This window comes from Periplaneta americana, chromosome 6 (genome assembly GCF_040183065.1).
Source record: "Periplaneta americana isolate PAMFEO1 chromosome 6, P.americana_PAMFEO1_priV1, whole genome shotgun sequence".
In the NCBI taxonomy this organism is placed as follows: Eukaryota; Metazoa; Arthropoda; class Insecta; order Blattodea; family Blattidae; genus Periplaneta; species Periplaneta americana.
The window spans coordinates 40,786,046-40,800,534 of NC_091122.1; the positions used below are offsets into that span (position 1 = coordinate 40,786,046).

Genomic DNA, 14,489 nt, shown 5'->3' on the forward strand with positions numbered 1-14,489 from the left:
CGTTTCACACTCTAACTCGATTTACTCTCTCCATACTTCCTCTTCTACTCCCCGCACTTATTTCTCTTTCCCCACTCTCTTCTTTCGTTGATTCAACATTCTTCTCTTTCCCCTTCTGCCTTCCATCTCTTTACGTACTTACTTACTTACTGGCTTTTAAGGAACCCGGAGGTTCATTGCCGCCCTCACATAAGCCCGCCATTGGTCCCTATCCTGAGCAAAATTAATCCATTCTCTATCATCATATCCCACCTCCCTCAAATCCATTTTAATATTATCCTCCCATCTACGTCTCGACCTCCCTAAAGGTCTTTTTCCCTCCGGCCTCCCAACTAACACTCTATATGCACTTCTGGATTCGCCCATAGGTGCTACATGCCCTGCCCATCTCAAACGTCTGGATTTAATGTTCCTAATTATGTCAGGTGAAGAATACAATGCGTGCAGTTCTGTGTTGTGTAACTTCCTCCATTCTCCTATAACTTCATCCCTCTTAGCCCCAAATATTTTCCTAAGCACCTTATTCTCAAACACCCTTAATCTCTGTTCCTCTCTCAAAGTGAGAATCCAAATTTCATAACCATACAGAACAACCGGTAATATAACTGTTTTATAAATTCTAACTTTCAGATTTTTTGACAGGAGACTGGATGATAAAAGTTTCTCAACCGAATAATAACAAGCATTTCCCATATTTATTCTGTGTTTAATTTCCTCCCGAGTATCATTTATATTTGTTACTGTTGCTCCCAGATATTTGAACTTCTCCGCCTCTTCAAAAGATGAATTTCCAATTTTTATATTTCCATTTTTTTCCAATTTATAACATGGTCAAGTGCAAATTTATATAATACAGAATAATACATTAGACTACAGAATATAATTACAACAATAGAAATAGAAATAAAATAATACAATTAATATGAATAGAGGATACAATATTAGACTATTAACAAAATTTGAGGACCGAATGAGCAGCGCTTTGTTGTACGATATTAGATTGCACGATATTAAACAATGTAGAAGTGGTAGATTATATTGAACTAAATTTGTCGAAATGTGAATGTTTCTGAATTTAGTGTGAGCAGCGTATTTGCTTGAAATTTCTTTTCTGTAACTTTTAAAAGCAATATTAATTTATGTAGAATTATCAACAAAATCAGAGTTGATGGTTTGGTAATTCTGAATAATTTTCGAGGAAGCGTCTTTTATTCTTTGGCTAGCGGCACTACTGCATTAAGCCTACTTAGTTCAGAATATGGTTGTTGTAAGCCTAATGATTTGTTTACTTACATCGTTTACATACTGTCCATTGGATAATCCTGGAAAACAAGAAGGAAAATATTAGTTTATGAATGACGTAATTTGTTGCATAATGTTATGGTCACTGGCATTTTGTCGGTTATTTAACGATGCCATGTTACTTCTTAGATTATTTAGCGTTTATGGAATTATTTATGATAGCCGGATAGTATTTGACGACAAGAGTCGTCATTACCTGACATTGTTGTAAAGTTTGGGAAAACCTCGGAAAAAGCTCAACGAGGTAAACAGCCCAAGTGGAAATCGAACCCACGCCCGAGCGCAGCTTCAGTTTAGCAGGCAAATGCGCTACGCTGGCTTTTTTTTCTCGTATAGAAACATTTATTGTACTCTATATGTTATACACTACACTGCAGGGATCGGCAAAAATTTCATCGTGATCACTAGCAATAGTGACGTCGCAGGGGCAGCGTTGTCAACTGTCTTTGCTACACACCCTCACTTACGTCCAACTCTCCTACAACTCCAGTACACAGGCATCTATCAGTGGCGGATTACCTGATTACATTTAGATCGCTTCTTTCCCAAAACTTTCAACGTCTGTTCGGGTGTAGTATACTGAACCAATTTATGTAAAAACATTTTTCAATCTTCGAAGTTACTTTTTAGACATGCAAAAAGACCATATTTTTAGGTTAGTTATCAGGAGATTAAGTTTTCTCTACGAACGAGAAATACAAGACATTTTGTGACTGTTCTACTAGTAGGCCTAATACTGGAAGATTAATGTTTGAGCTTTAGAGTAATGCGGTCTTGATCTCATCGCTGACTGTGGCTACTGAAATTCGATTTTACGGTAGTTGGTATTCAGCAGCTAAGAAATGGAAAATGTCTTCATCTCGGAGAGTTAAATTCGATGTAATGAAATCGACTCGAATTTCTTTTTAAACAGTCTGTTCTCGAGAACGCATTGTGTTCCTTTCTTCCTATTTCGAAGTGAATATTAGTACATCTTGATTACACAACTTTTAACACTGTATCACTTCGGAATACGTATGGTAAGACTTTCCTGTGTTAAATTTCGACGTACCTCGTTTACATGTTTCGACCTATTTATGGGTCATCTTCAGAACTGGTCGTTGTTGGTCTTGGCGTCACTTGTTCTGTTTCCTGTGAGGGTGTGTTCCTGTGGTATAGTGTAGAGTCAAAGAGTGTGTGTGCTTTGAAGTTGAGTTGTGTGTTGAGAATTTCGTTTGGGTGTGTTTTTGTGTGTTTGTATATTTCATATTGTTCTAGTGTGTTTAGTTTCTGGCTTTTTGGTTGGATGTGTAGTATTTCCATGTCTGTGTTGATGTCTCTGCGGGTGTGGTTAGCATTTGTGATGTGTTCTGCATATGTGGAGGTGTTTTGTAATTTTGTTATGGCTGTGATGTGTTCTTTGTAACGTGTTTGAAATGATCTGCCTGTCTGTCCTATGTAGACGTTGTTGCAGGTGTTACATTTGAGTTTGTATGCACCTGTGTGGTTGTATTTGTTTGTGTTGTTTGTGTGTTGAGATGTTTTTGTAGAGTATTATTTGTTCTGTATGCGATGTTGTAATTTAATTTCTTGAATGAGGTTGCAATCTTGTGTGTGTTTTTGTTTTCGTGTGTTAGTGTGATGTATTTTTTGTGTTCTTGTGTTTGTGTTGTATTCTTACGATTTTTGTGATTATCTTTTGTCTTACGTATTATGTTGTCTATTATGTTAGGGTTGTATCCATTTTCTTGTGCTATGTATTTGATTGTGTTTAGCTCTTCGTTGTAATCTTGTTGGTTCATTGGTATGTTGAATCGTCTATGTACATTGTTCGGAATGCAGCTTGTTTGTGTTGTGTGGGGTGGTTGGATGTGTTGTGTATGTGTGTTGTTGTTGTTGTGGGTTTTCTGTATATTTTGAATGTGTGTTTGTTGTCCACACCCTCACAGGAAACAGAACAAGTGGCGCCAAGACCAACAACGACCAGTTCTGAAGATGACCCATAAATAGGTCGAAACATGTAAACGAGGTACGTTGAAATTTAACACAGGAAAGTCTTACCATGCATATTCTGAATATTAGTGTAGAAGTTACGAATACTTGTAGGTCGTTGGTTGCTTTACTCTTTGAAGAATATCTCTCAAGGCCTGTTGATTTTATGGTACTATGTTAGTGACGTATTATACAATCATTTGAGTACATATTCCTCCTGATATAACTGGAACCATAAAAACAAAAGCAAGACTTCTGTTGTTTAACAAGAAAAAACAACATGTTCTACAGTTATATATATATATTTTTTTTCGGTCTAAATGACATAGTCAGTTATCATGCATATAACTATGCAGATAAAATTTGTAGAATTTTGTAAAACAATTATTCGAGATAAAACGTAACAAATTTGAATGTTAAATAGCTTTCAAGGAAGGGTTTTCACGAATATGCATTTAGTTTAGATAAACATCTTCCAAAAAGACGGTGAAGAGAAGAATGGCCAAAGGGGCCCACTGTCCATTAACTGTAAAATCAAAGTTTATGAGTTGTATTTACAAACATATTAATTAATTTCGGAAGTCATATTAAATATACTGGTTGAATAGAGTAAACTATTGTTTATGCCTTCCCTTTGTGAGTATTTTTTCGAATCCAGTTGAACTCTTATTATTACTGTATAACCCTGGAAATTATAATAATATCGAAAATTATGTTTCTATATTTCGAATGAAATATACGCTTCAAGATCTTTGAACACGTTTTAATCCTTTGATTTCTAATATGTGTCTGTGCGATCTGTGAATGTTGCGGTTACAATAGAAAAGGAGGCGGTAAATAAAAAATAACCTAATTGAAGAACTAAATAAAGAAAATAATAAGACAGGGCGTAAAGAGGAAGAGAAGAAATGGACGATAGTAAATAGGAAAGAAATAAGTAGGCCTACTAATGAAGTAGTGAAGATAGAGAAAAATGAAATAAAAAGAAATAAGAAAAAAAAAGTCATACGAAAGTTGAGGATCAGACACATAATAATAATAATAATAATAATAATAATAATAACAATAATAATAATAATAATAAATAATAATAATAATCATAGTTTTATTTTCCCTGGCAGAGTTAAGGCCATCAGGCCTTCTCTTCCACTCAACCAGGATCAAATCACATACAGAAAAATACATATCGGTATACAAATATTAACTTAAAAATAATAATAAACATAATAAAGTAAAAAAGAGAGATTGAAAACATATAGACAATCAGTATTAATTTTAAAATAATAATAATAATAAAACAATATATAATAAAAAAGTGAATGAATACATACTCACAAACAGGAAAATACAGTCTAGTATAGGCCTACAAGAATTAACTTAAAAAAAATTAATACATACGAATATAATCTCACAACTATAGGAATAGTACAATTAGTATGATCAGCACAGCACGTGTTACATTGAGACAATGCCAATTATCTAGATATTAGTGTTAATGGAAAAATAAAGTAATGGCTGTGTAAAATAATAATAATAATAATAATAATAATAATAGCAATAATAAATAAAAATTATACCTAAAAAACTAATTCTGTGCATTTAAAATGAAAAAAAAGGTAGAGAACTGAAATAAGATGTGAAGAAAAGGAAGAATAAATAAAAAACCAATGGAGAAAAAAGAGGGGAAACAATTAATTCTGGAGCAAAACCTCTCCATGGATTTTAGAAGTTTTGAGTATGTATAATTAGGCCTATTCTATATTAAATTCCCATAATTTATATGCGTAGATTGTTCCGCGCGGACTATGGTTTTACATGTTTTAGATTTTTAAAGTTTTACATAGTTTTTGGATGGTAGCGTAATGTTATGCTTGTTGGTTGGCGATGTTTACTGCTTGGTGACGATCGGAGTAGGTTAGCTTAGTTTTACTTGGGTTAGTTAGAATTAGGTTAGTTTAGGTTGTGATAGGTTATGGTAGGCTACAGTCGAAATTATGTATTTTTGAAATTTTTTTGTATCTCCTTTCGAACGTCGAGCATAAAATCTTCGCTGGAGAAAAATTATTAAAAAAAATATTAAAAGATGAAGCTGCACCTTTTCATTGACGATTCCTAATAGTACTATTATTATAGAGGGTTTGTAAGTTTCTTGCGCATGGCCAAAGTGAATTTTTAATATTTGCATGAATAATGAGTAATCTAAACCGTGTACATAAAATAATCTAACAAAATAATATCAAAATATCTAATAATATGATCAGAATAATTGAATTATAGTTATTATAAGATGTTAACAAAAGTCGGGAGATTTTTTCATTGGCAGGCAATAGTCATTGTTGCTTCAGCCGTATATCACTTTTTTCCGTATATCTCATTTTTTGTAAAAATTAATTTATAACAGAAGGCTCGTTGTGTAGAATGGCTAATTCAGATTAATTAAACAACACACGTCCAAAGAAATTATAGGAGAGTCTACAATACTCGTCACGCACCTTCTTCAGCTATGGTATGAGAAACTTATGCAAACTGGTAGCGTAGGAAGGCAAAACCTGCAGGAAGACCGAGTGTACCTGAAGCTCAAGTTGCAGCAATACATGAATCTTTCCAGCACAGTCCAACAAAGCCTATTCGTTGTGCATCATGAGAATTACAAATTCCACAATCAACTATCCACATAGTTCTTCGGAAGCGTCTTAAGCTCTTTCCTTACAAACTTCAAATTGTGCAGGCTATTACAGAAGAATGAATTTTGCCGTGGATATGTTGCATAGAATAGATGAAAATAACAATTTCTTGCAAAGAGTGTTGTTTTCTGACGAAGCGACATTCCATTTGTTGGGACGCGAAAATCGTCACAATATTCGGATATGGGGATCTGAATCTACTCGTATAGTGAGGGGAACGTGAGAGAGATAGTGCTGAAGTCAATGTGTGGTGCGGACTTATGTGTGATCGAATAATCGGATCATTCTTTTTCGCAAAGAATACTGTCATATCTGGCGTGTACCTAGATATGTTACAAGAATTTTTACTATCTCAAATTGCGCAACTACCAAATATCTTGTTTCAACAAGTTGGGGCGCCCCCGAACTGGCCTCTCCAGGTAAAGACACTTCCTTGATGACACTTTTTTCCTGGACGATGGATCGGCAGAGATGGTCCAATCTCTTGGCCTCCGAGGTCGCCAGATTTAACACCACTAGATTGCTTTATGTGAGGACAACGTCTATAGAACACACGTAGCGAATCTCCAGGTTACGTGTAACAATAAGAGGTGTCATTTCTACGATCACACCAGTTATGCTTCAAAAAACTTGGAACGAAATTGCCTTTCGATTATACATTGCAAGGGCAACCAGAGGAGCACATGTAGAAACTGTTTAACAGAACTCCCAACATCTGTTAATCTCACAAAGCAAACAGAATAAAAATATGTTTATTGGTTTCAAAGTTATTGCTGTGTATTACTGTTACATTATTTTATGTACACGGTGTATTTCTTGTTTCTCTTTTTTGAAACGTTTTCGGTAAATATATAAAAGAAAGTCACGACTTATATGCATTTAGTTATTGTAATCGTATCTTTATTCCGTTTTTAAAGTACAGAAACATTATTGTTTCGATAGAATGGTAATATGAAGAAGATAACAAGTCAAGGGCGAATGACATGGACAAGAAAAATATGTCCGCACCATGAAACCACAACGGAATCCAACGTCAGTCGGCTTAGTGGGAATTGTCTTCTGACGAAACGAGGTTTACAAGTTCAAACCCATCGAGGGCGTTGAATTTTCAAGGATGATAACATAGATAACATTCTTAACGCGACTGCCTTCGAAATAAATCACGGCAGTAGATCATTTCTTTATCGTAGATGATGTATGGCATGCAGAAGAACATTGCTAACGAATACTCGTACTGGGACTACAGAAAATATTTATTGTCCGTTTCTAGTGCATGCCACAATTCATCGAGCCAAATAGCCTCTCCAGTTGAAAGCGTCGTTAAGTAAAGTAATGGTAACACCTTGTCCAGAAAACTACTTCCACAGTTTAGCCTTTGAAATGGCTCCCTCCGTTAGGGTATTAATTATTTGCTCGACCATGCCGAAATGTAGTAGTTATACACCTGGTAGCAGCCCTTTAATGGACGTCATTAAAGTACACCTATTCATTAAAGTTCAGGTGTTCCACCAATCAGAAAATACCATTGTAGCAATATGAAAGCGCAAGTATCGATTATTCTCGGATATCCAATCGAAAGACAACTAGCGCGAGATTAGACAAAGTAAAAATGGCGGACACTAGTGATAACGAGCTGCAATTTACACCGCCGGAAATTTTGGCAAAAGCACTCGATGTGACTAATAACTTATTAACTTATGGTCGAGCATAAAAAGTCGTATGAAACTTGACTACAATGGTAATTAAGACGCTCATATGAAAATTGAAGGGTATACGGGAAAAACGAACAAGGTCACAATTCTGTTAAGGGTGATGTCATTATCTAATTCACTGTATTACTACAAACTTTAGTGTTATTTTTACCAAACGTGGTAAAGGAGAATTAAAACCACGGATACACTCATCATTTCCTCCATTTCAAGTAGAAACACCAATAATTTTTTTCAGTAATATACTGAAATAGATCATTATCTCACCCTTAATGGCAATGTGACATTGTTCGTTTTTCCCGTGTACCCTTCAATTATGAAACTCGCTTGCGCTCGTTTCATAAACATACTCGCGTCTTAATTACTACCATTATAGGCTCGTTGCATAATGTACTATTAAAGCATATCACTTTTTACATTATTTATATTACCATTCCATCGAAGAAAACAGTGCGTCAAAATATGAATTAAAATGTTATGTGTATTGAAAATTGTCTTTTGTATGTGCGATAATTATAGTTGCTGTTTAAAAACCGTTTTTCTTGCCAATGTGTTGGAAATTGGGAGATTTAAATTCTGCTAACGGTGGCATGAATGACACATGCGACAGACTTTCTTTAGCCACCTTGTATGAAGCTGTACCAGTCGTCCTCAGTGGTCTACTACAGGGGTTCTTAACATGAGAGTCGCGATGAATTTTGGAATGGGTCGCCATAGCTTTCCGAAATGAAGTTGAAAGAAAAATACTAATTAAGTATGTACCGTCATTACCCATAACTATGGTCCTGGAACACGACTATGGTCCACGATACAACCATTCAAAGAATATTGTAGAAGTAAAAAATGTTCTGTCCTTAATTCTTAATCTGTCCAACACTCATTTACTCTTTCCAAACGATTTCTTTAGAATGGATTCCCCTCAAATTCCTAGAAGACTCAGACTAGAAGATAAGATGATTCGAAGTATCCTTAAGGAAATTCTACAACTCCCTTCTGAGCTCCCAGATAGCATGATCTATAGTCACAGGAAGTTTAAAGGTCTCGGACTCTTCCGATCTCGATGGGAATCTGTACTACAACACTTCAATTCCCTCCGCACTCTCCACAAGTACACCAATTCGAATAGGCCTATATTAACTAACAGAGATCTTATTCAAGAGAGTACAGACTGCCTGAGTAGACTCCACCTTCTACCGGACGACACCCTCTTTAATCTTAAAGAGAGTTTCCTCGATGTACGGAAAGTTAGATCAAGATTACGAGATCTCGAATTCAAGAAATGGTGTGAACTACCCCACGAAGATAAGGGCGTTGAACTCTTCGCGGAACATCCCCCTGCTAATCGCTGGATAATTCATCATAAAGGTCTAACATGCAGCGATTGGCGTGACGCTTTGAAGATGGCCGGTAACGTAGCAGCAGTTCGTGCCATGCCTGGAAGGACCATGGACAACAACCGCTGCCGTCATTGCGGCAGCGAGATAGAAACTCTCCCACACGTCCTCGGTTCTTGCCCGTATGACGAGGCTTTGCGCAATACCAGACACCAAAAATTAAGAAGAGCCATTTCTCAAGCACTACGTAATACAGGGTTTACTGTTTTCGAAGAGGTTCATGGTCTATCAACCACCGACAGTAGGATAGATATGATCGCTTTCCAGGACCATCGTAGAGATTTTATAATTGACCCTACAGTTCATTTCGAGACTTGCAAGAGCCAACCTCAAGATGTCCCTAAGGAGAAACAATTCATCTATGAACCAACAATCCCGTATTATCAAGAGAAATATCAATTACAACAGATAGAAATAATAGGCTTGATGGTCGGAGCAAGAGGATCCATCGCAAAACAGTTTGTTGATTTTTTTCAAGGATTTTCATTTGCCATCATCTATAATTACCAATGTTTGTTTACTTGCGTTAAAAGGTTCGTTTGCGTTGTTAAGAAATCACCTCCGATGAGACATTGCACTGTAATTTATTTTTTTTCTCTTTCTTGAATTGGTTTTTATATTCATAACAAATTATCCATGTAGTATGTACTATTCAAAATTTTGTTTTTGTAAATGGTATAATTTGCCTTCTAGGCAATCCCTGTTTAGGGAAAGTGTTTGATAATTTATTTATTTTTATTTATTTATTTATTTAATGTGCTGTACAACTGCCAGTGGCCAAATAATAATAATAATAATAATAATAATAATAATAATAATAATAATGTTCGTAGATAGCTACAGTCACTTGACTTCAAACTACAGTATAGCAAAAATATAAACGAGGTACTACGTTATTGAGTACAAAATTTGAATGGCCCATACTTGTGTTCCAGGACCATATTTATGGGAAATGACGATACTTCATTTAAAATTATGAAAATTTTCATAACTGCGATTTTACGATCCATTATGAAAACATGATAATATCTGTGTCTATGCAGGGTGACCCACTTCACTCTTTCAACCACGTGCGAAATATTTCAGACATACACAAACCGACAATTACAAGTTAAATTAGATCGTTTTTTTATTTTATTGCGTTATTTTACGACGCTGTATCAACATCTAGGTTATTTAGCGTCTGAATGAAATGAAGGTGATAATGCCGGTGAAATGAGTCCGGGGTCCAACACCGAAAGTTACCCAGCATTTGCTCGTATTTGGTTGAGGGAAAACCCCGGAAAAACCTCAACCAGGTAACTTGCCCCGACCGGGATTCGAACCCGGGTCACCTGGTTTCGCGGCCAGACGCGCTGACCGTTACTCCAAAGGTGTGAGCTAATTACATCGAAGGGGACATCTGATACAAATAATGTATTTTTTGTACATGAAATAATTTTCAAGATATTAGAGTCAACTTTCTTTTTTTAAATAGAAACCAACTATGTTTTGTATTGCAAATGTTGCGTTAGCTCTGTCTAATAACAACTGACTACTTTACTGTCTGTTTGAACGTCACCGGTAAGAGTAAACATAAACACTGTCTGATGCACCCGTCCTTATAATGTTGACTTAATTGAAGCTCGACTACACCTGTAATACTGTACACTACCAATACAACCTTCATTTTTCAGTTCTGTACTGGACAATTGAACGATGAGACATCTGCGAGAAATCTGATAGCATACCGGAGATTTTGTGTTTTGTTTTTGAGAATAAATGTTTATTTTTTATTGTACAGTATTTCTGTGTCTCACTTCATCATGTGCAACTTTTTCATAGCATTAAAATGTACAGTACATTGTGATTGTGATTTAATTGACGCACAACCCTAACCAGTATTGTCCTCCCTCTGTTCGATCCTTGGTCAGACATTGCTTATGTTTACTCTTACCGGTGACATTCAAACAATCGGTAAAGTAGTCAGTTGTTCCACACCTGTGGAGTAACGGTTAGCGCGTGGTATAGGTTCGATTCCCGGTCGGAGCAAGTTACCTGGTTGAGGTTTTTTCCGGGGTTTTCCCTCAACCCAATACAAGCAAATGCTGGGTAACTATCAGTGCTGGATCCCGGACTCATTTCACCGGCACTATCACCTAAGATGTTGATACAGCGTCATAAAATAACCAACTAAAGTACGTACGTACATACATAGCATAACATAACATACATACATACATACATACATACATACATACATACATACATACATACATACATACATACATACATACATACATACATACATACATACATAGAGTCTACACCTGTGGAGTAACGGTTTGCTCGTCTGGCCGCGGAACCAGGTGGCCCCCCGGGTTCGAATTATTTAGTAGTATTAGTAGTATTTATTTATTTAACCTGGTAGAGATAAGGCCGTCAGGCCTTCTCTGCCCCTCTACCAGGAGATTCCAACTACAATATGAACAATAAAATTACAATTAGTATTAAATTTATAATTACAATTACAAATAACATTACAATTAGTATTAAATTTACAATTACAATTACAATAAAATCAAAGTACGAAAAGATTACCTGAATAATTAAAGCTAGATAATTTATCATAGAAAAACAAAGAATATTTTATATTTACTGAATTACAAATGAAACCTAGAATAACAAAATTGTATAGTGATGAAATTACTGAATATTGAAATATTTTGTGATAGATTAAAGAAACTATTTACAAGAAATCAATTACTGGCCAAGTGCCTAGTAAGTTTTCGTTTGAATTCAATTTTATTTCGACAGTCCCTGATGCTAGCAGGTAGCGAATTCCAGAGTCTTGGCAGGGCTATTGTGAAAGAAGATGAGTATGAGGAGGTGCGATGGGATGGTATTGTTAGTGTTGTTTCATGACGAGAGCGTGTGTTCAGATTATGGTGGGAAGAAAGGTAAGTGAAGCCAGACGACATGTACGAAGGAATAGAAGAGTTCAAGATTTCGAAGAGAAAGAGAAGTGAATGTAAATTTCTTTTCTTATCTAGTTTAAGCCAACCTATTGCTTCCAGGGATGGGGTAATATGATCATATTTACGAACATTGCTTACAAAACGTACACACAAATTATGAGCACGTTGAAGTTTCATTTTGTTGTCGCTGGAGAGGTCAGTCAGTAAAATGTCAGCACAGTCAAAATAGGGAAATACAAGTGTCTGCACAAGGAACTTTTTTAAGCAAGAGGGGAGATGAACATTTATCCTTTTTATGGTCGGGACAAGACATACATACCTACATACATACATACATACATACATACATACATACATGTCCACACCTGTGGAGTAACGGTAAGCGCGTCTGACAGCGAAGCCAGGTGGCCTGGGTTCGATTCCCGGTCGGGGCAAGTTACCTGGTTGAGCTTTTTTCGGGCGTTTTCCCTCAATCCAATATGAGCAAATGCTGGGTAACTATCGGTGCTGGACCCAGGACTCATTTCACCGGCATTATCAGCTTCATCTCATTCAGACGCTAAATAACCTAAGATGTTGATAAAGCGTCTTAAAATAACCTACTAAAAATACATGCATACATACATACATACATACATACATACATGTCCACACCTGTGGAGTAACGGTAAGCGCGTCTGACCGCGAAACCAGATGGCCTGGGTTGGAACTCGGTCGGGGCAAGTTACCTGGTTGAGCTTTTTTAGGGCGTTTTCCCTCAATCCAATATGAGCAAATGCTGGGTAACTATCGGTGCTGGACCCCGGACTCATTTCACCGGCATTATCAGCTTCATCTCATTCAGACGCTAAATAACCTAAAATGTTGATAAAGCGTCTTAAAATAACCTACTAAAATACATACATACATACATACATACATGTCCACACCTGTGGAGTAACGGTAAGCGCGTCTGACCGCGAAACCAGGTGGCCTGGGTTCGATTTCCGGTCGGGGTAAGTTACCTGGTTGAGCTTTTTTCGGGCGTTTTCCCTCAATCCAATATGAGCAAATGCTGGGTAACTATCGGTGCTGGACCCCGGACTCATTTCACCGGCATTATCAGCTTCATCTCATTCAGACGCTAAATAACCTAAAATGTTGATAAAGCGTCTTAAAATAACCTACTAAAAATACATACATACATACATACATACATACATGTCCACACCTGTGGAGTAACGGTAAGCGCGTCTGACCGCGAAACCAGGTGGCCTGGGTTCAATTCCCGGTCGGGGCAAATTAGCTGGTTGAACTTTTTTCGGGGGTTTTCCCTCAATCCAATATGAGCAAATGCTGGGTAACTATCGGTGCTGGACCCAGGACTCATTTCACCGGCATTATCAGCTTCATCTCATTCAGACGCTAAATAACCTAAGATGTTGATAAAGCGTCTTAAAATAACCTACTAAAAATACATACATACATACATACATACATACATGCCCACACCTGTGGAGTAACGGTAAGCGCGTCTGACCGCGAAACCAGATGGCCTGGGTTGGAATCTCGGTTGGGGCAAGTTACCTGGTTGAGCTTTTTTCGGGCGTTTTCCCTCAATCCAATACGAGCAAATGCTGGGTAACTATCGGTGCTGGACCCAGGACTCATTTCACCGGCATTATCAGCTTCATCTCATTCAGACGCTAAATAACCTGAGTTGTTGATAAAGCGTCTTAAAATGACCTACTAAAAATACATACATACATACATACATACATACATACATACATGCCCACACCTGTGGAGTAACGGTAAGCGCGTCTGACCGCGAAACCAGGTGGCCCGGGTTCGATTCCCGGTCGGGGCAAGTTACCTGGTTGAGCTTTTTTCGGGCGTTTTCCCTCAATCCAATATGAGCAAATGCGAGGTAACTATCGGTGCTGGACCCCGGACTCATTGCACCGGCATTATCAGCTTCATCTCATTCAGACGCTAAATAACCTAAGATGTTGATAAAACGTCTTAAAATAACCTACTAAAAATACATACATACACACACACACACACACAAAATAAAGTTGCGATGTTTGCAAACCACATGTATAGAACTGTATTTGAATTACCGATGTCTATGCAGAGGACGAGCAGTCCCGCGAGGAACACTTGACTGAGGAGCATGTCGCAGCTCAACTGGCAGTGCAGCCCGGTGTGACAGCGACTGGTGTGATAGCGCGCGCTAGCAGTGCGTGAAGGCCGGCCGTTATATCAGTCCGGAGTTCGATATCTCTCCAAGTCGACGTATGTCGAAAGTTCAGAAATAACGGGGAATTGACAAGAATTATAGCTGAATTTTGTACAGGGACATCATTTTATTTTTACTAACATTTTTAATATTAACCTGTCTATACCTTTAGAGAACCGGAAACACTGCTTGCTCCCCCCTCCAAGACTGGAGTTCGATGATACTGGTAAAACACAAATCACTTTACT

At 37.1% G+C, this 14,489-nt stretch overlaps 2 protein-coding genes across 2 annotated transcripts in view; one reads left to right on the plus strand and one right to left on the minus strand.

Moving 5' to 3' along the window:
• Positions 1-14,260, minus strand: part of LOC138701268 (uncharacterized) — a 43,302-nt gene extending 29,042 nt beyond the window's left edge. The window contains exons 1-2 of the mRNA XM_069827986.1: positions 14,123-14,260; positions 1,294-1,322 (exon numbers count right to left, since the gene is read on the minus strand). Of these exons, the coding sequence (XP_069684087.1) occupies positions 1,294-1,322; positions 14,123-14,177 (84 nt within the window). The 5' untranslated portion in view covers positions 14,178-14,260. The remainder of the gene's footprint in view (positions 1-1,293; positions 1,323-14,122) is intronic.
• Positions 1-14,489, plus strand: part of LOC138701267 (solute carrier family 35 member G1) — a 241,617-nt gene that overhangs the window by 37,142 nt on the left and 189,986 nt on the right. The gene's annotated exons all lie outside the window — the stretch shown is intronic.